At 34.2% G+C, this 24,085-nt stretch overlaps 1 protein-coding gene across 6 annotated transcripts in view; it reads right to left on the reverse strand.

Annotated features, from left to right (window-relative positions):
- Positions 1–24,085, reverse strand: part of TSGA10 (testis specific 10) — a 154,123-nt gene that overhangs the window by 71,441 nt on the left and 58,597 nt on the right. For all 6 annotated transcript variants that reach the window (XM_045826963.1, XM_045826966.1, XM_045826961.1 and 3 more), the window contains 5 exons: positions 20,914–21,029; positions 18,477–18,631; positions 14,570–14,625; positions 13,292–13,460; positions 10,532–10,642 (listed from right to left, as the gene is read on the reverse strand). In XM_045826963.1, coding sequence (XP_045682919.1) covers positions 10,532–10,642; positions 13,292–13,460; positions 14,570–14,625; positions 18,477–18,631; positions 20,914–21,029 — 607 coding nt within the window. The remainder of the gene's footprint in view (positions 1–10,531; positions 10,643–13,291; positions 13,461–14,569; positions 14,626–18,476; positions 18,632–20,913; positions 21,030–24,085) is intronic.

The following is a 24,085-nucleotide window of genomic DNA, read 5'->3' on the forward strand; positions in this document are numbered from 1 at the left end:
GCACATATGCTGCCTACAAGAGATCCACCTCAGAACAAAAGACCTACACAGACTGAAAGTCAAGGGCTATAAACAAATATTCCAAGCAAACAGACAGGTAATAAAAAGCCGGGGTAGCAATACTTACATTGGACAAAATAGACTTCAAAACAAAGGGCATTAAGAGAAACCCAGAAGGACACTTCCTAATACTCAAAGGAAGAATCTCTTTATTTCATCAAGAAGAAATAAATATTGTAAACATACACACCCAACATAGGAGCATGCAAATATATAAGTAAAATTTTGGAGGACTTCAAGAAAGATACAGAGAGCAACACAATTATAGCAGAGGGTTTTAACACTCCACTGTCAAAAATGGATAGATCTTCCAAACAAAATATCAACAAGGATATTGTGGAACTTAATGATGTATAAGATTAAATGGACTTAAATGATATATATAGAACCTTTCATCCCAAAGAGGCAAAATATACACTCTTTTCAAATGCACATGGAACATTTCCAAAGATAGACCACATAATAGGACACAGAACAAGCCTCAACAAATTTAAGAAAACTGAAAACATATCAAGCATTTTCTCGGACCACAAGGGCTTGAAACTAGAAACCAACCACAAGGAAAAAAAAATATTCAAACTCATAGAGACTGAATACTGTGCTGTTAAAAAATGAACGGGTTAAAAATGAGATCAAGGAAGAAATCAAAAAGTTTCTGAAAACAAATGAAAATGAACACACAACAGTCCAAAACCTATGGGACACAGTGAAAGCAGTCTTGAGAGGGAAGTTCAGAGCAATGCAGACAACCTAAAAAAGGTAGAAACATTTCAAATAAATGACCTAACCCTACATCTACAAAAACTAGAAACAACAACAAACAAAGCCCAGAGGCAGTATAAGGAAGAAAATAAGGTCAGAGCAGAATTAAATGACATAGAAACTAAAAGAAAAATTCAAAGGATCAATAAATCCAGGAGCTGTTTCTTTGAAAAGATCAATAAAATCGACAGGCCTTTAATAAGACTCATCAAGAAAAAAAAAGAACCCAAATAAATAAAATCATAAATGAAAGAGGAGAAATTACTACTATGAACTATATGCCAAGAACTTTGAAAACCTGGGTGAAATGGGCAAATTTCTAAAAAACTATCTTCTTCCAAATCTGAATCAAGAAAAACCAGAAAGCCTGAACAACCAATAACTGCTGGTGAAATTGAAGCAGTAATCAAAAAAACTCCCAACACATAAAAGCCCTGGACTGGATGGTTTCATACTTCCATAAAATATTTAAGAAAGAGCCAAACTCTGTCCTTCACAGATTATTCAAAAAAACAAAAAACAACAACAACAAGAAGAGGGAAGACTACCAAACTCTTTTTATGAGGCCAGCGTCATCCTAATGCCAAAACCAGAAAAAGATAAAACAAAGAAAGAAACCTAGAGTCCAATATCGTTGATGAACATAGACACTAAAATCCTCAACATAATATTGGCAAGTCGTGTCCAGCAATACATGAAAAATATCATACACCATGACTAAGTGGGATTCATCCCAGGGATGCAAGGATGATATAATATTTTCAAATCAATAAATGTCTCACATCATATAAACAAAATAAAAGACAAAAATCACATGGTCATATCAAGAGATGTAGAAAAAGCCTTTGATAAATTACAGTACCCATTTATGATAAAAACACTCAGCAAAGGGTGAGTAGAGGGAGCATAACTAACACAATAAAGGCCATATGTCAAAAACCTACAGCCAACGTCATACTCCACAGGCAAAAACTAAAAGCTTTCCCACTAAGATCAGGAATGACATAAAAATGTCCACTTTCACCACTTCTATTTGACATAGTATTGGAAGACCTAGCCACAGCAATCAGACAAGAAAAAGAAATAAAAGGCATCCAACTAGAAAGGAGGAAGTAAAACTGTCGCTGTTTGCAGATGACATGAGAGTGCAAACAGAAAACCCTGTAGACTCCATCAAAAAACTACTTGACCTAATAAGTGAATTTGTAAAGATGTGGGACACAAACTCAATATTCAGAAATCAAAGGCATTTTTGTATACCAACAATGAAATATCAAAAACAGAAGTCAGGAAAAAATCCCATTTGCTACAGCAACAAGAAAAATAAAGTACCTAGGAATAAACCTAACCAGGAAGGTAAAAGACCTATACTCAGAAAACTACACAACACTGAAGAAAGAAATTAAGGAAGACACAAACAAATGCTCATGGGTTGGAAGATTTACATCATGAAAGTGTCCATACTACCTAAAGCAATTTATAGATTCAGTGCAATCCCTACTAAAATATCAATGACATATTTCACAGATATAGAACAAACATTTCAAAAATTTATATGGAACAATAAATTACCCTGAATAGCTGCACAGCAATTTTGAGAAAAAAGAAAAAAGTAGGTGGGATCACCATACCGGACATGAAACTATATTACAAGGCCATGCTAATCAAAACATTCTGGCACTGGCATAAGAATAGACACATAGAGGGATTCTGTTCCAATGAACAGAATAGAGAGCCCATAAATAAACCCAAATCTCAATGGTCAATTAATATTTGACAAATGGGGAAGAAGCATAAAAAAGGAGTAAAAATAGCCTCTTCAACAAATGATGTTGGGAAATCTGGACATCTACATGCAAAAAAATGAAACTCGATCACCAACTTACACCATACACAAAAGTAAATTCAAGATGGATAAAAGACTTAAATACAATCACAACACCACAGGAGTCCTAGAGGAGAACATAGGCAGGAAAATCTCAGATATTTCACACAGAATATTTTCACTGATATGTCCTCTAGTACAAGGGACATAAAGGAAAGGATAAACAAATGGGACCTCATCAAATTCAAAAACTTCTGCACAGCCAGAGAAAACGTTAGCAAAATGAAAAGGGAACCAACTATGTAAAAAAATACATTTGGCAATGATAACTGAGACAAGAGTTTGATCTCCAAAATATATAAAGAACATCACACAACTCCACACCAGGAAGATAAGCAACTCAATTAAAAAATGGGCAAGGGACCTGAACAGAACTTCTCCAAGGAGGGCATACAGAGGGCCCAGTGGCATATAGAAAGATGCTCAGCAACACTAGCCATCAGAGACATGCAAATTAAAACCACAAGGAGATACCACTTCACACCAGTCAGAATGGCCATCACAAACAATTCAACAAACAAGTGTTGGAGAGGTTGTGGAGAAAAGGGAATCCTAGTACATTGTTGGTAGAAATATAGAATGGTGCAGCCACTGTGGAAAACAGTATGGAATTTCCTCAGAAAACTAAAAATGGAACTGCCTTTTGACTCAGCTGTTCCACTGCTAGTATTATACCCTACGAACCCCGAAACACTAATTCAAAAGACCTTATTAGCCAAGTGTTGGAAGCAACCTAAGTGCCCATCAGTAAATGAATGGATCAGTAAATGAATGGAAAAACTATGGTACATTTACACAATGGAATACTACACAGCAGAAAGAAAGGAGCTCCTACCCTTCTTGACAGCATGGATGGAACTGGAAGAACATTATGCTAACTAAAGAAAGCCAGGTGGTGAAAGACAAATACCATATGATCTCACCTATAAGTGGGACCTAATCAACAAAACAAGCAAGCAAAATATAACCAGAGATACTGAAATAAGAACAATCTGACAGTAACCAGAGGGGAGAGGGACAGGGGATAATAGGGGAAAGAAGGGAAACAGTCGCCAAGTAACCTGTTTATTAGGACCCATAGACAAAGCCAAAGTGGGGAAGGATTGAGGATAGGAGGTGTGAGTGGGTGGGATGGGAAAAAGTGGTGGTGGGAAAATGGAGACAACTGTACTTGAACAACAACAATAAAAAAAAAAAGAAACATTGGTCTAAATAAAATGACCAATTTGCAATAAGCAATGTCTCACCCTGTAAGGCTTCAAATCAGATTTAAATTCACACAAACATAATTAGTAATGAGTCTTGTCGACATTTGGTTAATGTCACCATCTTCGGCCTGATGGTACCTTGACTAATGTGCAAACTCTTCACAAAGCTTTAGTTAACAAGTTAACAAGCCAAACTACTGTTCTATCTTTAAAGGTTCAGATACTCTGAATGTGCCAGTAGGGATCTGATGTGTGTTTTCCATTGCTATACTAAAAACAGCAGTTGTGTACAGAGTATGTACCTGGGAGGTATGTTACAATATACATAAACTAAATTTTACCCCCATCAATCTTTACCCTCTTTACCTTTCTGTAGCCCTTATTGTCTATGCCATTCTCTTAAAACTGCCTTACAGCTTTATGTAATTTGTGTAGATATATAGTTTCCCAATAACTTGGGTTCCTGAAAGATAGAAATGATTTTTATTTTTACTTTTTTGAAGATTTTATTCATATGTATGGTGTAAGTTGGTGCTCAAGTTTCATTTTTTTTCACATAGCTGTCCAGCTCTCCCAACACCATTTGTTGAAGAGGCTATTTTTACTCCTTATTATGTTGCTGCCCCCTTTGTTGAATAGTAGTTGGCCATAGAGACTTTGGTTTATTTCTGGGCTCTCTGTTGTGTTTCATTGGTCTGTGTGCCTGGTCTTATGCCAGTACTAGGCTGTTTTGATTACCATGGGCTTGAAATACAGTTTGGTATCAGGTATTGTGATCCCTCCTACTTTGCTCTTCTTTCTCAGAATTGCAGCAGCTATTTGGGGTCATTTATGGTTCCACATAAATTTTTGAAGTGTTTGTTCTATGTCTGTGAAATATACCATTGGTACTTTAATAGGTATTGCATTGAATCTATAAGTTGCTTTGGGTAGTATAGACATTTTGATGATGTTAATTCTTCCGATCCATCAGCATGGTACATGCTTCCATTTGTTTGTGTCTTCCTTGATTTCTTTCTTCAGTGTTGTGTAGTTTTCTGAGTACAGTTCATTTACCTCCTTGGTTAGGTTTATTCCTAGGTACTTTATTTTTCTTGTTGCTATATCAAATGAGATTTTTTTTCTTGATTTCTGTTTCTGCTGTTTCATTGTTGGTATACAAAAATGCCTTTGATTCTGGATATTGTACATTTACACAATGGAATTCTATGCAGCAAAAAGAAAGGAGCTCCTACCCTTTGTGACAGCATGGATGGAACTGGAAAGCATTATGCTAAGTGAAATAAGCCAGGCAGTGAAAGACAAATACCATGTGATGTCACCTTTAACAGGAACTTAATCAACAAAACAAACAAACAAACAAAATATAACCAAAGACACTGAAATAGAGAACAGGCTGACAGTGACCAGAAGGAAGAGGGGAGGGAATTTCAGGGGAAAAGAAGGGTTTGCAGGAACAAGTATAAAGGACACATGGACAAAAACAAGGGGGTTGGAAATGGGAGGGAGGTAGGGAGGGCTGGGGGAGTGGGCTGGGATGGGAGTAAAAGTCAGAAAACTGTACTTGAACAACAATTAAAAAAATTTTTAAAAGGATGTAAAAAACCCAAATGTTTTTATATGGTACTGTAAGTGGTCTATTATTAACATTACAGAACAAGAATTAGCAGTGAGTCTGATAAGCACTATGATTTCAAGGTGACAATGTGTCTAAATCATATTTTGAAAAGCTGCGACAACTATAAAGTGATTAAAAAACTGTTCATGCAAAGTCAAAAATATAAAATAAAATGGCCTCTTCCATACTAAAAAAAAATAAGTAAAAAAATATAGATTTTATTCATTTATATTCAGAAAGAAGAAAAGAGAGGAAGAAAGACATGGAGAGAACCAGTGATGTAAAAGAGAAACATCAATTGGTTGCCTCTTGCTCACCTCCAGCTGGGGACCTGGCCAGCAACCCAGGTATGTGCACAGACAGGGAATCGAACCAGCAACCTTTTAGTTCACAGGCTGGTGCTTAATCCACTGAGCCACACCAGCCAGGGCAGGACCATTTTGATATTAAATTTAGTTTTCAGACGAAGATAGGAACAATTTTTAATGCTAAATTTTGTTTTGTTGACTAGATAACACAAGTTCAAAGTTTAAGTGGTGAAAAAGAATTGCCATTAAATGTCTTTCCTGCCCTCTAACCACCTAGTTAGCCCCTTCCTTGTGGCAACCATAGAATCATAATTTACTCTTTTTTGTATCTGTCCAAAGCAGCCAAAGCAGTGTGGAGCCCAATACAGGTAACAACATAAAGAAAGTGAAACTGCTCTTGGGTATTCTCCAATTCTTTTTTTTTTCATTTTTAAATTTTTATTGTTGTTCAATTACAGTTGTCTGCATTCACTCCCCACCACTCCCCCGCAACTCAGCCAAACCTATTTCCTTCCCTTGCTTCTGCCTCCCTCCTTGGTTTTGTCCAAGTGTCCTTTATAGTTGTTACCGAAAACCCTTCTCCCCTTTATCCCCTCCTACTTCCCCTCTGGTTACTGTCAGATTGTTCTTATTTCAATGTCTCTGGTTATATTTTGTTTGTTTTTTCTTTGTTGATTGGGTTCCTGTTAAACATGAGATCATATGGTATTTGTCTTTCACTGCGTGGCTTATTTCACTTAGCCTGATGGTCTCCAGTTCCATCCATGCTGTCACAAAGGATAGGAGCTCCTTCTTTCTGTCTGCTGCATAGTATTCCATTGTGTAAATGTACCATAGTGTTTTGATCCATTCATTTACTGATGGGCATCTAGGTTGCTTCCAACACTTGGCTATTGTAAATTGTGCTGCTATGAACATTGGGGTACACAGGTTCTTTTGGATTGGTGTTTCAGGGTTCTTAGGGTATAATACTAGCAGTGGAACAGCTGAGTCAAAAGGCAGTTCCATTTTTAGTTTTCTGAGGAAATTCCATACTGTTTTCCACAGTGGCTGCACCATTCTATATTTCTACCAACAATGTACTAGGATTCCCTTTTCTCCACAACCTCTCCAACACTTGTTTGTTGAATTGTTTGTGATGGCCATTCTGACTGGTGTGAAGTGGTATCTCCTTGTGGTTTTAATTTGCATGTCTCTGATGGCTAGTGTTGCTGAGCATCTTTCTATATGCCACTGGGCCCTCTGTATGCCCTCCTTGGAGAAGTTCTGTTCAGGTCCCTTGCCCATTTTTTAATTGAGTTGCTTATCTTCCTGGTGTGGAGTTGTGTGAGTTCTTTATATATTTTGGAAACCAAACCCTTGTCCAAGGTATCACTGGCAAATATGTTCTCCCATATAGTTGGTTCTCTTTTCATTTTCATACTGTTTTCTTTAGCCATGCAGAAGCTTTTTAATTACGAGGTCCCATTTGTTTGTTCTTTCTTTTATGTCCCTTGCTCTAGGGGATATATCAGTGAAAATATTCTGTGTGGAATACCTGAGATTTCCTGCCTATGTTTTCCTCTAGGACTTTAATGGTGTCAGGACTTATATTTAAGTCTTTAATCCACCTTGAATTTATTTTGTGTATGGTATAAGTTAGTGGTCAAGTTTCATTTTTTTGCATGTAGTTTGTCCAGATCTCCCAACACCATTTGTTTAAGAGGCTATTTTTACTCCTTTTTTATGCTTTTTCCCCCTTTGTCAAATATTAATTGACCATAGACACTTGGGTTTATTTATGGGCTCTCTGTTCTGTTCCATTGGTATGTGTGTCTGTTCTTATGCCAATATAAGGCTGTTTTTATTACAGTGGGATTCATCCCAGAGGTGCAAGGATGATATAAAACTTATACATCAATAAACATAATACATCACATAAACAAAAGGAAAGACAAAAATCACATGATCATATCAATAGATGCAGAAAAAGCATTTGATAAGGTACAGCACCCATTTATGATAAAAACACTCAGCAAAGTGGGAATTGAGGGAACATTTCTCAACAAAATAAAAGCCATATATGAGAGACCTACAGCCAACTCATACTCAAGGGGCAAAAACCTAGAGCTTTCCCACTAAGATCAGGAACAAGAAAAGGATGCCTACTTTTATTACTCCTATTCAACATAGTATTGGAAGCCCTAGCCACAGCAATCAGAGAAGAAAAAGAATAAAAGGCATCCAAATTAGAAAGGAGGAAGCAAAACTGTCATTGTTTGCAGATGACCTGACAGTGTACATAGAAAACCCTATAGACTCCACCAAAAAACTACTTGACCTAATAAGTGAATTTGGCAAAACAGCAGGATGCAAAGTTAATATTCAGAAATCAAAGGCATTTTTGTAAAAACAAACAATGAAATATCAGAAACAGAAATCAGGGAAAAATCCCATTTGATATAGCAACAAGAAAAATAAAGTACCTAGGAATAAACCTAACCAAGGTGGTAGAAGACCTATACTCAGAAAACTACACAACACTGAAGAAAGAAATCAAGGAAGACAAGGAAGACACAAACAAATGGAAGCATATACCATGCTGATGGATCGGAAGAATTAACATCACCATAATGTCCATACTACCCAAAACAATTTATAGATTCAGTGCAACCCCTATTAAAGTGCCAATGACCTATTTCACAGATATAGAAAAAAAATGTCAGAAATTTATATGGAACCATAAATGACCCCAAATAGCTGCAGCAATTTTGAGAAAGAAGAACAAAATAGGAGGGATCACAATACCTCATATCAAACGGCATCACAAGTCCAATTCTCTCTTCAAGATGTCTTTACTTCTTTCTGGTGCTACCCCCCAACTCCTGTACTCCACAGCTGCTTATGGTGATCTAGTGCACTCATAACAACACCACCACCACAAAGCTAGCTTCCTCAGCTGGAATCCTTTGTGCTTCTTGACTGAATTATGGATACTGCATCTAATTGCTCTTTCTCCTTCTGATTTTCTCACCCTTCTGATTTATTCTTCCAAACATCTCCAGAATAATCTTTCTAAAAGGCAGTTTTTCAAATAACTTCTCTGCTTATGTTGTAAGAAGAGTTTCCTGATAATAGCATTCAAACAAGTCCTGCTTGCCTCTGTATTATCACCCACCTATACACTCCACTCTAGCTACAGGACCTATTTCCCCCTCACACATTTGCTTATGCTGTTCCTGCTACCTGGAGTGCCATTCTGTTTCCTTTCAGTTTTTCATCTCTGGCACCTGTGCACCTAGCATAATGCTTGCTGAATGAATGAATGAGTGAGTGAAGAACACACTCAACAATTCTTACTGGATTACAGGCTGTTTGTTCTCCTGGGGGGAAGGGGTGCCTGGATCCTTGCAACTATGTTGTGAAATGAGATCTCGTGAAAGAACTCATACTAGTCCACTAAAAGCTAGAAGCTTGATGTGTGATGTCTGAAAACACAACTCCAAAATCTAAAAGCCCCAATCCTTAATGGTGAAATCTCATTAAGTTAATGTGAGAGCCTACAGAGAAAAAGGGAAGCAACACTAATTGAAAGTTTACTGTGTTAAATATTGCTCCAGTGTTTACCTACTTATATTCTGCTCTATTGCAGAATAGACTTAAATGGTTCACTGTGCTAGATCTATCTGACTTACTTGAGTGTTCTTCCCAATTACAGAGGGTCACTGAGACTCAGGTTGAGCAGCCTACCTAAGTCCATGTCATTAGAAAGAAGAAGAGTCAGATCTATCTGACTCCAGAGCTTCGGTCTATTCATGATATAACATTGCTGGCATCTTAAAATCAAGAAGCTCAGGAAAATGCCTACTTTTTCAATGTAAGCTTGCTGTTTTACTGTCTGAAAGTAAGGATTGCAATTTAGGAGTCCTTAGAACCTCTATTTCTCACTATCCTAAACAACCTAATGAATACCACAAATAAATGCTAGAGATATGTTTGTGGATTTATTTTAAATAATATTTTAAGTAAAATAAGGAAAACAGTTTTTTTGAGAGGGGAGTTCCTATTAATGATTTCAGTGGTATATAGGTAACACTACACCCATTATAATCCAACTATACTTTTTAATCAACCCAACTACACTATTTTAAATAATATCTTACTAAATGGACATATCTAACATCCTTGGTCAAGCTCTGTTTATTCTAAATTGCCATACATGTACCCAAATTTACTTTAATCATCTGATATCACATCCATGCACCTAGTCAAATGGTTACTAACAGAGGAGTGCAGAAGACAGCTATCTGCCTTCTGGTCTTAAAAAATAGGCTCACAACAGAGTGATCAATTCTGATCTGCTCCATAATCAAGTGGAGCCTCATTTGTCAGAGGCTTATACTTAAAACCTCTACCATTTTCAAATATGAATGAGCCCAAATTGATTCTGTCCCCTTGTCCTTTATCCTGTTAGGAGGAGTCTATGTATTTAGAAAGGCTGAACAGGCAACCTAAAAGAGTGATATTCTTGATTATCTTTCTGGACATTGGTGATGTTCTAAATATATAGTTACCACATCATAGCCAACACTAAAATATGCTATGCATTAAAGGAAGACTTGATTCAGCTCTCCCCATAGGTGTAAGTGATCAATAACTTTAGTGAAAACACTTAGGTATCATGAGCAAAGAGGGAAAAATATATACGTACTTCAGACTTTAAAATATTCTTCAGCTTGTTAACCTCCAAATTAGTATCTTGGACCTTCTGTTTTATATCATTTAATTCATTGTGAGTATCATTCAATTGTTTAGACAGTACCTATAAGAAAAAATAGCTAGATTTGACTACAAAAAAAAATGCTCTATGTCAAAACCACCATAGAATGATTTAAAAATATTATAACATGATAAATAAAAGTTAATATACCTAAAACATAAAGCTCATATAAAAATAGTGAGAAAATATGAGTCCAAACAGCAAACTGGCAAAGAACTCACACATAATTCACAAAAAGGAAGCACAAGTGGATAATAGTCCACTTGTTTAAAGTTTACTAGTTTACTAGTAATCAAAGTTTACTAGTTTAAAAGTTTAAAGTTTACCAGTAATCAAAGAAATGTTAGTTAAGACAATGAAGTACTATATTGCCTATCAAATTAGCAAAGATTTAAAGCTATTCTGTTATGACAAGGAATGGGGGTTTCCATGTATGTACCATTGGAGTAAACAAAATTTGCAAAAGTAAATCTGTGATGTGCTATCTGTTGTATCAAGAGACATTTTTTAAATATTAATAAAGACAAGAAAGTCAAATGTGTTGTTTGTTGAAGATGGGAGATGGACACATGTATATTCACTATATTTGAAAATATCTGCCTAATTTTAAAAACTCCATAAGCTTTGATTCAATTTGGAATTAAATCTAATAAAATTTAATGAAAAAGAATGTTCATTGAGGCATTATTTATTATAGTAACAATATTTATTCACATTAAGTGAATGACACAGTAAGTAAAGCAACTACATAATGGTATAACCACATAGAACATTATGCCTCTATGAGAAATATTTAGAATTATTTTTAATAACAGCAGAAAGTGTCCATCTATAGTGAAACAAATCAGGATAAAACACTAAAAATATCTCATCCCAATTTATTAAGAATTGTAGTATTAAGGATGAAAATATTTTAAGGTTTCTGTTTTCTAATTCTTCTGTGATATGGCCTCTTAATCTGCAGTGCACAGAGGGATCCATCTTCTACCATTGGGCCTATGACCCAAATTAAGAAAAGAACTAGTCTTGAACATATGAAAATTATTATTACACCATTTCTTCTGATTATGTAAAATGTTTACAAAATTTGAACAAAGCAAGGAAGTGCTTTTAATGCTACAGTAAGCTAACAAGAGCATACAAAATATTTATCAAGTGATAATGCTGGACTTTCTTATAAGTACTTTCTAGGCATATTCTTGTTTATTCCCCATTTTTACAGATGATGAACTCAGATTCAGAGAAGTTAAGTGATATTATCACACAGGCAGGCAGGGGAATATAACTCATGTGAGTTTTAAACACTCCGTTCTACTGCCTTCTCATGTAGAAAAACCAAGATATAAAGGAGTAAATGGTTTTATTCCAGCTACATAAAAGGTTCATCAAAAAGAATACATCTTTTTAAAATACACTGAAAATCAGTAAAAAAATATGTTAATAGTGGCTAACTCTGGGTGGTAAAAATGAGTCTTTAATCTAGTTTTCACAAATATAAGTTATATTTATCTTGTACCCATTTGCTCTAGCTACAGAGTACACAAAATTATAAATTCACATCTTTTTTACTGCTATTGTTAACTTTTTAAAAATAAACTTTATTTTAGAATAGTTTTAGATTTACAGAAAAGTTGTGAAAATAGTACAGAGAGTTCTCATATATGCTATATTCAGTTTCCTCTTTTTAACTTCTTCTATTAGTATGGTATACTTATCAAAATTAATGAACCAATATTTATACATTATTAACTAAAATCCATATTTTATTTAGATTTCTTTCATTTAAAATTTTATTTATTTATTTATCTATTTAGAGAGAAATCAGTTTGTTGTTCCTCTTATTTATACATTCAGTGGTTGCTTCTTATATGTGCCCTGACCAGAGATTGAACCTGCGACGTTGGTGTATCGGGATGACATAAGCAACTGAGCCACCCAGACAGTTTCTTTCACTTTTATGTACTGTCCCTTTTCTGTTCCAGGAACCCATTACTCATTAATTTTTGAACACAGCACTTAACATCTTAGGCAGTTTTTAAATAATTTATAAAATGTTGCATCTTTATATCTATTTATATAAATAAATATTTAACATTTAAAGAATACAGGCTTTTATGATGCAAACTAAACATACTGAGAGTGACAGCAAAGTAGAGAAAATCGTTCAGACTAAAAAATTTTCAGTAGGGGAGAAAGCTTCCAAATAGAATTCTTTTAAAGGTCAAATTAAAATGGGGATTGGTCAAATGGTCAAATGGGAAATGAGAACTGTGGAGAAAGTATATTGGATTACAGAGGAAGTAATTATAAAAGAAAGTTTCCTGAAAAAAATTACAGTGCTTGCCTAAAAATGTAGCATAGTTCATAAACTCACATGTAAAACAGAATAATAGCCCATCAAATAAATCTATCATTTTCTTAAGAGTTTCCAAAAGTTTTTATCTTTCATTTGTTGAGTACTTCTAAGATTGAATACAAATCTATTATATTCCCTGCTCCCTCTTTTCCTTAATATTTAACACTTCATGTTTGAGAATTTCATTTAGAAATTATGTGGCATATTGTTTAATAAAGGTAAAAAAATGTCTGGTTCTAAAGTCTGAGCTTTTCTATAAAATAAAAAGAGAATTAACTGAGCCTCAGAAGAAATATACATTTTCTTAGAGAAAAATACACTAGGAACAAATATACCTGGTTTTCTTGTTTAGCTTTAGAAAACTGTTCTTGGAGACTGTCATTCTCATGAGCCAAGATATCTCTCTCCCTGGCAATTTGAGCCAGTTCATCATTTGTTTCATCCAATTGCCGACGCATTCTGGAAATGTCTTGTTCACACATAATTAGTGCTTCAGTGGACTGTCTATTCCACAAATCAAATAGTACATAAGAAGAGACATTTTACCAAAACAGAATAACAAATTCTCACATGAAAGAAGATGGACAGTTAGCATAAAAACATTTGAAGTAGTTTAAAACACATTTAAATTCATAGAAATAAAGACTGCATAGATAGTGCATAGGAGTTTTTCTGTTGCCGACATTCCACTATGAAAAAAAGGATGCTAAACATACATAATAGTCAATGATTAGCTAAGTATTTCAAAACTTCTGACATTCAAATATAGGAAAGCTTTCATCCTACCTCTAGCTTACCATTGCTTAGTCTCCTTGCAGGTTCCTCTTCATCTGCCCTCTTAAATTTAATGGTTCTGAGGGCTCAACTCTTAGCTTTCTGATTCTTCTTACTTTATGCCTTTGCTCAGACAAATAGTATTCATTTCCATGGCTCCCAACCCCAACCCCAGATGACTCTGAAATCATTAATTCCAGCCTTGGCCTCTTCCTTACACTCTAGACTCTTATATTTAACTGCTTATGAGACATATTTAAAGAAGGTCTCAAATGCTCTTCCAATTCAGAGGGAAATCATCTTTTTCTATACTTTCTACATGTCTGGTATTCATCCCCAGCCAAAAACCGGGCATTTTCCTAGATTTACTTCCTCGCAAGCACATCACCCCTCTCCCCCAACTCCCCAACCCCAATTGATCATCATTCCTCAGCCTGGGTAATCTTTCTAATGAAAAATCTCCTCAAAATTCTTTAACAATTTATTTCCCAAAGGTCAAAATACTCATTTGTCTACAACACAGGCCTCTGTGTTTAGCCTTTCCTCCCTTCACATCTCCTCTCATGCTTCAGGTTCCGACACTCACCTGCTTTTCATTCAAGAGGCTCTTCAACATTATCTGTGATTCTTTGCTCTTTCTACCTTGAATGCCTGTTCCTTTCCCTTCCTTGGCAAACACTACATCCCCTTTTACTTCCCTAGACAGACTTAGATCTTCTTCCAATATTAGAAAGTTATAACCCTATACATAACAATAAGCCCCTTGTCTCTTAGTTTGTACCTAACACAGTTCTTTGCCTCTAATAAATACTCAAATTCTTGTTGAATGAATGCTTTACCTTGATGCCTGTTCCATCTCAGCAATGATATTCTTCATGCCTGAAATGGTCTTTTCCTTGAAAATTAATATAAGTATGAAATAAAAAAATTATCTTATCAACTGTTATTTCTATTAAAACTGAATGAACAAAAAGAAATTTCCCCTACCCTTTTTGATTTCCATTTGGGTTTAAACATTTATGCTCTATTCATCTCTTCTATATTTTAAAACTAAAGCCTAATATATCATGTGAATATCTGTACTACATAAAAACGATGCATTATGCTCATTAAAGGCTACACTTAGGTGTCTTGATATGAGATCAATATATCAAATACTTTATTAAAGTTTTGTGCAGTCACCCAGCAATACGAGAACCTCATGAGCACTCTGTATTTAGAGGCTAACCAATGGTTTGCATTAGGGTGTTCTCTATGAGGAATAGGATTGATTTACTTCCACTCTTCACGTTATAAAACCCAGGAAAGTGAATTATGTAGAACTAAGTTTATTTCTTAAGAGTAATAACTTTGATCAAGTGAATTATTTATATTAGTCATCAACAGCATCTTCAAAAACCTGCTAAAATGGAGTCACTTATAAAAGTATATTATTAAGTTGAGGTGTGAGTTAAATAAAAAGGTAAGAGGCCTAGAGCAAAAACTAAAAATAGAATAAACTATTGATATTTTCCTTTTTCAAGGGTGTGGTGAGAGAGTAGATTAATGGAGTCAATGAAGGCTGAAATGAGTATGATTATCTGCATGCTGTCAATACCATTTCCACACCTCCTCCTTTGAAAATTCTTGTTGATGTAAACTACTTACAGATACTATTTACAGATACTTAGGCTGGCATTAGCCTTAAAAAAGTAGGAAAACTGTTCTTTCACTTAACAACTAGATTTCACTTTGCCTTTGAATTTTGAAAGCCTTAGTAACCAAGTAAACAAGATAAAAAACTAAAACTATATTTCCCAACCAGGTCTGTTCCTGTTCATTAGAGAAACAGTTTAGTTGTGTGTATGCATACATGTGTATGTGTTATCTTCCTTTATTCATGTGTTCCTCTCCAGGGTAATTTTTAGCGCTGGTTTCCCATTCTGCTTCCTGGTAGAATGAATGGAGCAGATTTCACACCTGGCGGTAATGGATATTGGAATATGGTTAACATATCCATTAGCAAAGCACAGCCAATGGAGGAAAAACTCAAAGAGAAAATGCTGCTTTAAATGGAATGCTAATACATGCTTTTGAAATATACTTTAATAAATTTCTAAATAAATTCTGAAAAATTAATTGAACTTCCAGTGTTTCTGAAAGTCATTACTTGGTTAAGTTTAAATATGGTTTATAAGTCTACAAAGGACTTCCCTTTAACAATAGAAATTCATCTTGAAAGTAAGATTATCTAAGAACATTGTAAAGTATCCAGGGAAACAAAATTACTGGGTAGAATCCAATAATATATCCTATTAGCCCTACTTTCTCTTAATATTGCCCTAATATCACCATTTCTCAAACTGTTGAAATCTATGCCATCATTATCAATTTAATATTTTTGTACAACCTAATATGTTTGTCCAACCAGGGACACAGGCTCAAGTTAATTGTTAAAAATTCAATCTGCACAAGATGGTTGTAAATATTCCTGGAGAAAAGAAACTAAAATATTACATAAATAATTCTGGATTTTATTACTCAAAAATCTGTGAACTTGCTATTGAAGTTTTCTACCTTTAACTAATAGTAAGAAGTAGGACATCATTATTAACTACGATTACCAATAAGGTAAAAAAAAAAAACAAAAAAACCTTCACCTATTTATTATATAATAGACTTTTCCATAGAAATTATTTCAGTAATCTCCACATTAGACTGTAAGACTACTGCTATTCTCTGTGTGGTATTTTTGAGTTCAGCTCTGAAATATAATTATAGAAAACATTTCTTCTTTTGAATGTTCAGCCCTGGTTTAAAACATTCTTTCCCTTCAGAGGATAAATATGTTTATGTTCATGATCTTACACAAAGTTCTTGATTTGAAATGGGCTTGCAACTCAATATTCCTTATGAAGGAAAAGATAATGTTGGTACAATTAGCAGAATGCAAGAAATGTAAAATATAGATATAGCAGACGGAAGAGATTCAGAAAGATATGAATAATATGTTTCTAAGTGTTAGTGTTTTTAAAGAAAATCATGTTTATTGAAAAAGTTTTAAATATGAGAAATAAGACTCTACCCCCAAAAGCCACAAAATTTTTAAAAACATTAAGGTATAACTTATAAAGTAATGAGTCAGCCTTTTAAACAAGTAAACCAAAATTTACTATCTTAGGCACTTTGGTGATTTCATTAGGCTCATCATTCCAAATTTATTAACTTCAATTTTCTCTCCAAACCTAAAAATCCAAGAGCCTATGAATATGTCAGTTACATGTCCCAAAGACATGTCGATATTCTTCCTCTCTGAGCCTGTTTCCCACTTCATGCACAGCAACTATTCACGTGGTTCCTAAGTGAGAAAGCACATCTTGTCAATCTTGCTCCCTTCACAGCTCTGTTTATGTCATGGATACTGCCACTATCCCAACACAGTTCTTAACATTTTACTCCTAACGAGTGTCCTTGTTACTATTCTCACTTCCCTATAATCCATCTTTTACATAGAATAACAGGTGTCAGAATATTTATTTTAAAATAAAGATCTAATTGTGATATTCTGTCTACATTATTTCATTTGATTCACTATATTGATGATGATAGTCTAAATTCAACATTACATACATTTTTATAGTTTGTTGCTTTCTATCCCATTTCACCTTTTGTTCCCTGTCCCCACCCCATACTTACCTCTTTGCAATATGTTCTCTGGACATACTAAACTATCAAGAAATCCCATGAAATTCTCTTATGAAAGCCACTGGGCTTTCATATGAGCTCCTCTGCCTGGATTCCCCTTTCTGTAAAAAGTATTCTGTCTGTCTGAATCACTACTTCTCTCACTATACCCATCCCCTATATCTTTTCCTGGCTAATTTCTAGCTAATTTTCAGGGCAGTCCAGGCACCATCACCTCCTGGAAAGCTTTCTAGATCTTCCTCCTCACTTAATCCAACTCCCAGGTTAAATCAAGTGTGTTTCTGCCAAACTCCACCCGCACATTGTGCATAAATCATTATGCCACTTAGCACATTCTATCATGATAGCATCTTTATATATCTTTCTCCCAATCATACTATAGGCTTTGGAAGGCATGCCCACTCCTCAGTTTCTAACATAATGCCTGGTACCTATCAATAAATGTTTGTTGAATGGGTGGATGAGTAAATGAATGAATTAGTTCCCTTAGAGAGGGGAAAGGCCTGATTCCAATGATGCTGCCTTTGCTTAAGACACGTGTGGAAAAGTTTTGGAATTGTCTTCAGAATCAGTTTATGAGCCAGAATAGGCTATCAATATTTCCCTGACTTTTTGGCAACTCCTTTTATGTTGCTGTTTGAATAAAAACTGAGGGCTGGAGATTGTTACCCAGCTTTATTTACCAGCCCCACATCATCTAGTCTCAATGACCAAGGACAATGTAAAAATATGCTCTGAACACAATTACAAGGACAATTTTAACAGAATAGATATATGGCCTCCCAAAGTGGTTAACTGAAAATATAAGTTCTAGTGTGCTTTTAAGAAGAAATCAGTATCACTGCTATATTGTCATGCCTCACATTCTGATATTTGAATTACTTATTGTCAGTGAATGTTAATCATAAATTGATGAAAGAACACATTTCTTGACTATCCTAAAATATTTCAAAATCATATGTTAAAGTTTCAGCTCTCTAGAACAAAGTTTGAGAGAATCCTAATATTTTATTCAGATTTAAGTGAAAACATTTCTTTTAAACCACAGTTCTTAGAACATACTTTCATTGCCAAACTCTCTCCAAGGGATGCAATGTTCTCAGACTTTTTATCCAAGCATGCTTGCAGGCACTCCTTTTCTTTAGCCATATCATTGAGGGTCGCACCAAGAATGCTGATTTCTTCTCGCTGGGCAATACTTTGCCTTGTAAAGTTATCTAAATATGTAATCATAAGGGTATTTTTAAATGAAGATAATTTTTCTAGTTCAAGCAGATTGAAATAATTTTCAAAGTAAGCTGTCCTATATTATATTTGATGGCTAAAAATAAGTAATGTATCCCAAATAAAAACATGGCTTATACTGTTAGTAATTGAAAAGTAAGATGAATCATGAAATTCTAAGTAACTCATAAATGTAAAAGAACAATTAACACATTTGAATAAGAATAGCAAAAGGAAGTTCTATATTACAAATTCTCAAAGTAGATTTACATTTGTGGTGGGGTGGGGAATGTAGGTGGATGAAGTTGGGTGGGATACTAATATTTCCCCTCCCTCTAAACTAGAATTACTGTTGTATATAAGTTTGTAACTAATAGATCTTAATAAAATATTCAATTAAGTCATCTTCAGAATAAAATGCCTTCAAATATTCAAATGTTTCTAAAATTTTCTGAATTTTTTCTAAAAATTCCTAGAAAAAAATTATCCCAAGACATCTGATTTGATTTGTAAAAACACTGGCAAGCCAACGTCAATGCTAAAGGCCTAAATGACAGGGATACAATAGTAGTTTTCAAAGTGTGGTTTCTCAACCCGTACCATCAGCATCATTTGGGAACCCCAGCCCTACTGAATTAGAATTTCTGAGTGGGCAGAACAATTATGTTTTTATAAGCACCCCTCCCATGTGATTCTAATGCACAAAAAACTTGACAACCACTTGAGAAAACTGATAAAGTTATGAAAGCCTAAGCTATATCCTACTCTAAGAAGTCTGGCTCCAGTGATCTTTATTAGCTCTCCAAATCATTCTAACATACATGGAAGTTTGAGAACCACTGGTAGATCTCTAGGTTAATCCCTGCCAATGGCCACCCAGTGCAGCACTAAGAGAGACAATATCATATGAAAAGAGGATGATCTCTATTGTACTTGAAAATAAATCAATTCTTGTTTCTGGGCAGTACTATCTCTCAGGCAAACCACATGTTTTGGGTGTTCTGATATCTGAGTTCATTTCCACTGGCATAAAATAAATAAATAAATGAAAGCTCTAAAACAGCTCTAGTAGTTCTTAGCTTTAAAAAAAATTCTTAACTTCAAGCTAACATCCATTTTTCTGCTACTCTTAGTAGCTAAACTTCTTAAGAGATTCTATTCTCTCCTGTCTCTACTTTCTCACTTCCCGGCCATTCTTCAACTTATTCCATCTTTCCACATTCAACACCCTATCCACAGTTTGTCAGTGTTACCAAAATCTCCAATGTACCAAATCCAAATGACATTTTTTTCATCTTCTTCTTATTTTTGCTTCTTGAAAGTATCTGACAATTGACGCTACTCCCCTTCTTTTTAAAACATTTTCTCTCTTTTGAGACTTCCAAAATAACACTCACTTACTTCTTCCTACATCTTTGGTTTCATCTTACTCAGCCCTGGATTCTCTTCTAAATATTTATTTTTTCTTTAAGAGATTTTATGGTTTTAAAATATTATTTATATGTTGATGTGTCTCTAATGTATATCTTTAGCTTAGATTTCTCTTCTGAGATAAAAACTTATCTATTTAACTGCCTGCTTTACATTTTTGTTTGGACTTAAAATATCTAAAAATGAGTTTTTTAATATTCTCTTTTTATATTTATTTTTTAATATTTCTTATATGAGTGAAAAGCATCTCTACCCACCCAATTGTTTGTGCCAGACAGATTTGAACTACATAATAGTAAATGTTAAAAATATTTATTCCATTTTAAAATGGGCTCTTTTATAGTCTTAATCAAAATTTTACTTTACTGTTATAAAAAGATTAAATTATAACCATATTTTCATAGAGACCACTAGTAAGAAACATAAATGGGAGAGTATAAAAATAGTTTTCTCTATAAACCCAAGTAATCTCATAGATATGTCAAATATATGTACACTGTCCACCAAAAATAATATACATGTACTGTTTCACTACAACAGCTATGAAAAAGCCAAAATATCATACACAAACTTGTAAATTAAAAAATGATCATCATAAATTATAAAATGTTGCTTTCTTTAGTTATATTTTCATTGAAAAATATGAAGCCATGTCTAAGTACTGATAGTCCTGAATCTAAGTAAAAAAGTTTCCTATGAATGAAAAACATATTTTTCCACAATGGACTCAGGAACTTTTAATTTAAGGGACCCACCTCCAAGTTTATCTATATTATAGCTGAAGAGAATAAAACATTTTTCTACCAGACTTAAATAAAAAAGTAATATCAGTAAAAAAACTCACCAATTTTTTCATCCAAGCACATAATTTTCTCCTGAGTAAGCTGTAGCTCATATTTTTTCTTAGCAAGGTGTCGCTGAGTATCGGAAAGATCTTTTTCTGTATTTTCATATAAAAGTCTGTAAACATTTTAATAATAAAACTAATTCTGAAATTTCTATTTTTATCAACCTCTTAGTGTATTTAAATCTAAAAACTTTTAAGAATACTAATAAACACTTTTCTTTTTAGTATTTTTATAAAATCTCATTATGGAAAGTTTAGAGAATAAAGGGTAAAAAAGGATCCTCAATCCACTACTCCAACATAAGCTACTATTAGCATTTTGGTGTTCACTATTAAGTGGGCTTTCATATTTTTCATATTCAATGTTATGCATATTTTGAAGTTACCATAATATAAGTTCAATATTGTGTCCCGATTTTTTGACCTATACTTAATATTTAATAATTTTCCATCTATAATAATATAGCTCTCTAAATTATCATTTTCTGGCTGAAAAATATTATATGAGCAATAGTTATTTACTTTTAAGTAAACATAAATATTTACTTCAGTATTCCCTTATTAGGCATTTAGATTCATTTCAGTTTTTCACTATTATAAATAATTCTGTAGTAAACAGCAATACATTCACTCCAAATTTATTAAGTGTCTAGTATGTACCAGGTACCAGGTGTTGAGGAACCTATGGTGAACTAGGTGGACACTGGCCCTGCCATCAGAGAGTTCACAGTCAATAAACAAGTAAACTGACTATAATTGCTTGCAGTGTGGAAACTAGGTCATCTGAAAGTCCTCTAATGTAAAGAAGCATCCTAGAATATAAAGAAGCATCCTTTTGAATGTATAGAAAAACTTGTAAGAATTTGTAAGGGAAGTCCCGTGGAGTCAAGTTGGAGCAGTAACACTATGAATTGAGGTTATGTTAGATATGGCTGAAGTTTGCTTGTCTCAGCAGTCCAGGGTCTTGTGTCTTAAATCAGAAATGATAGATGAGGCCATAGAGATGTCTGCAATGCAAATATTAGAACTAAGATACCCCACATAAAGCTACTGAGGATGATAACATAAGTGAAAAGGTTAGGCTAGACAAAATCAGCTTGTCTACCAACCATTGCTAGGCTCAAGGTAAATGTAACAACTAAAAGTCTTCCTTGGAAATTCTTAATCTCAAAATAAGAAATCAAAATAAAATCTGGTTCTAGGATGATCATGTATCCTAAAACACTTGGCAGAAATAAACACAAAACTCTGGAAGGACGTACCATCAACCCAGGCAAAGAACTAAACCTCAGATAAAGGTATGTTGAAAATTAGCTCACAATTCAAATTTTAAAAACACTAAGTAATAACCCAAACTTAGTGGGAGTCAAAAGACACACTAAATTAGACCTCCAACCATTTCAGATGTAGCGTTTTCAAGCAGAAATTTAAGAATAGTTGTATTTAACTACTAAGACACAAAATAAGTAATATACCACTTCATGCTGGTCAGAATGGCCATCATTAATAAATCAACAAGTGCCTGAGAGGTTGTGGAGAAAGGGAAACCCTAGTACACTGTTGGTGGGAATGCAGACTGGTGCAGCCACTGTGTAAAACACAATGGAATTTCCTCAAAAAAATAAAAATGGAACTGCCTTGTGATTTAGTGATTCCACTGCTGGGATTATACCCTAAGAATTCTGAAACACCAATTCAAAAGAACCTATGAACCCCCATGTTTATAGCATCATTATTTACAATAGACAAGTGCTAGAAAGAGCCTAAGTGTCTCTCAGTAAATGAGTGGATCCCATCAGTAAACTGTGGTACATTTACACAATGGAACACTACACAGCAGAAAGAAAAAAGGAATTCCTACCCCTTGCAACAACATGGATGGAACTGGAGAGGATTTATGCTAAGTAAAGTAAGCCAGCTAGTAAAAGACAAATACCATATGATCTCACCTACCAGGGGAACCTAATCAACAAAACAAACAAATGAGCAGGAAAAAAAGAACCACAGACATGGAAATTAAGAACAAACTGAGAGTGACCAGAAGGGTGGCGGGAGGGGGATTATAGTGGAAAGGGGAAGGGTCAAGGAACATACAATGGATCCATGGGATTGTTTGGGGAGCAGGGGTTGGACAGGAGAGAGGAGAGCAATGGGGTGGGGAGGAAATGGGGACAGCTGTAACTGAACAACAATGAAAAAAAAGAAAAAATAACAGATTTTTTTAAAAGAACCAAAGAGAATGTCAAAACATTAAAATAATAGAAATAATTTAAAAATCAATAGACAAGTTTAAGAACACAATAGACACAGAAGAGGTGATCAGTAAGTTAGGGGGAAAAAAAGCAGATCAGCAGAAATCCTCTATAATACAGCACAGGGAAAAAAGAGAGGTTAAGAGATATGAAAAAAAACAGAATGAAAAGGTCCAATAGTCATGTAATCAAAATTCCAGAAGGAGAGAATAAACACAATATTCAAAGAAATAGTAGCTAATACAATGTATAAAATCTTATATATAAAATATATGAACAAACATCAATGAAAACCTGACCACTAACATTAAGGGAACTTAAGTCCTGGGCAGAATAAATAACAAATCTTATCTATCATGACAATTATAAATGGGGGAGGGTAAAAGACTTGAAGGCATTTTTCTACACTTAAACTGATAAAATGTGATAACAATGGACTGTGAAGAGCTCTGTATGTGTAATACCTAAAGTAACTATTGAAAACATCTATAGAGATACTCAAAAATAGTACACATAAATCAAAATGGAATTCTAAAAAAAATGTTCAAATAATCCCAGAAAGGCAAGTATCAGACAACAGAGATAGAAAAAACAATGGGAAAAGACAAGAAATATAATATCGGAGACCTACTACATACCAATAACTACATTAAATGCATAAGGTCTACCTTATTCATAATAGCCAAAAACTAGAAACAATCAAGAAATATCTCTGAACTGGTGAAATAGTTTTGTATCTTGAATGTGGCAGTGGTTGCATGAACCTATGTATGTGATAAAATAACATAAAACTATACAGATAAATTGTAACAATGCCATCACCATACCCAAGGTCATCTAGGTTTTTTTCTATGTTATCTTATAAAGGCTTTATTTTTATTTTCTTAATTTTAAATATATTTTATTGATTATGCTAT

This window comes from Phyllostomus hastatus, unplaced genomic scaffold (assembly GCF_019186645.2).
Source record: "Phyllostomus hastatus isolate PE091 unplaced genomic scaffold, TTU_PhHast_1.1 phas_scaffold_78, whole genome shotgun sequence".
In the NCBI taxonomy this organism is placed as follows: domain Eukaryota; kingdom Metazoa; phylum Chordata; class Mammalia; order Chiroptera; family Phyllostomidae; genus Phyllostomus; species Phyllostomus hastatus.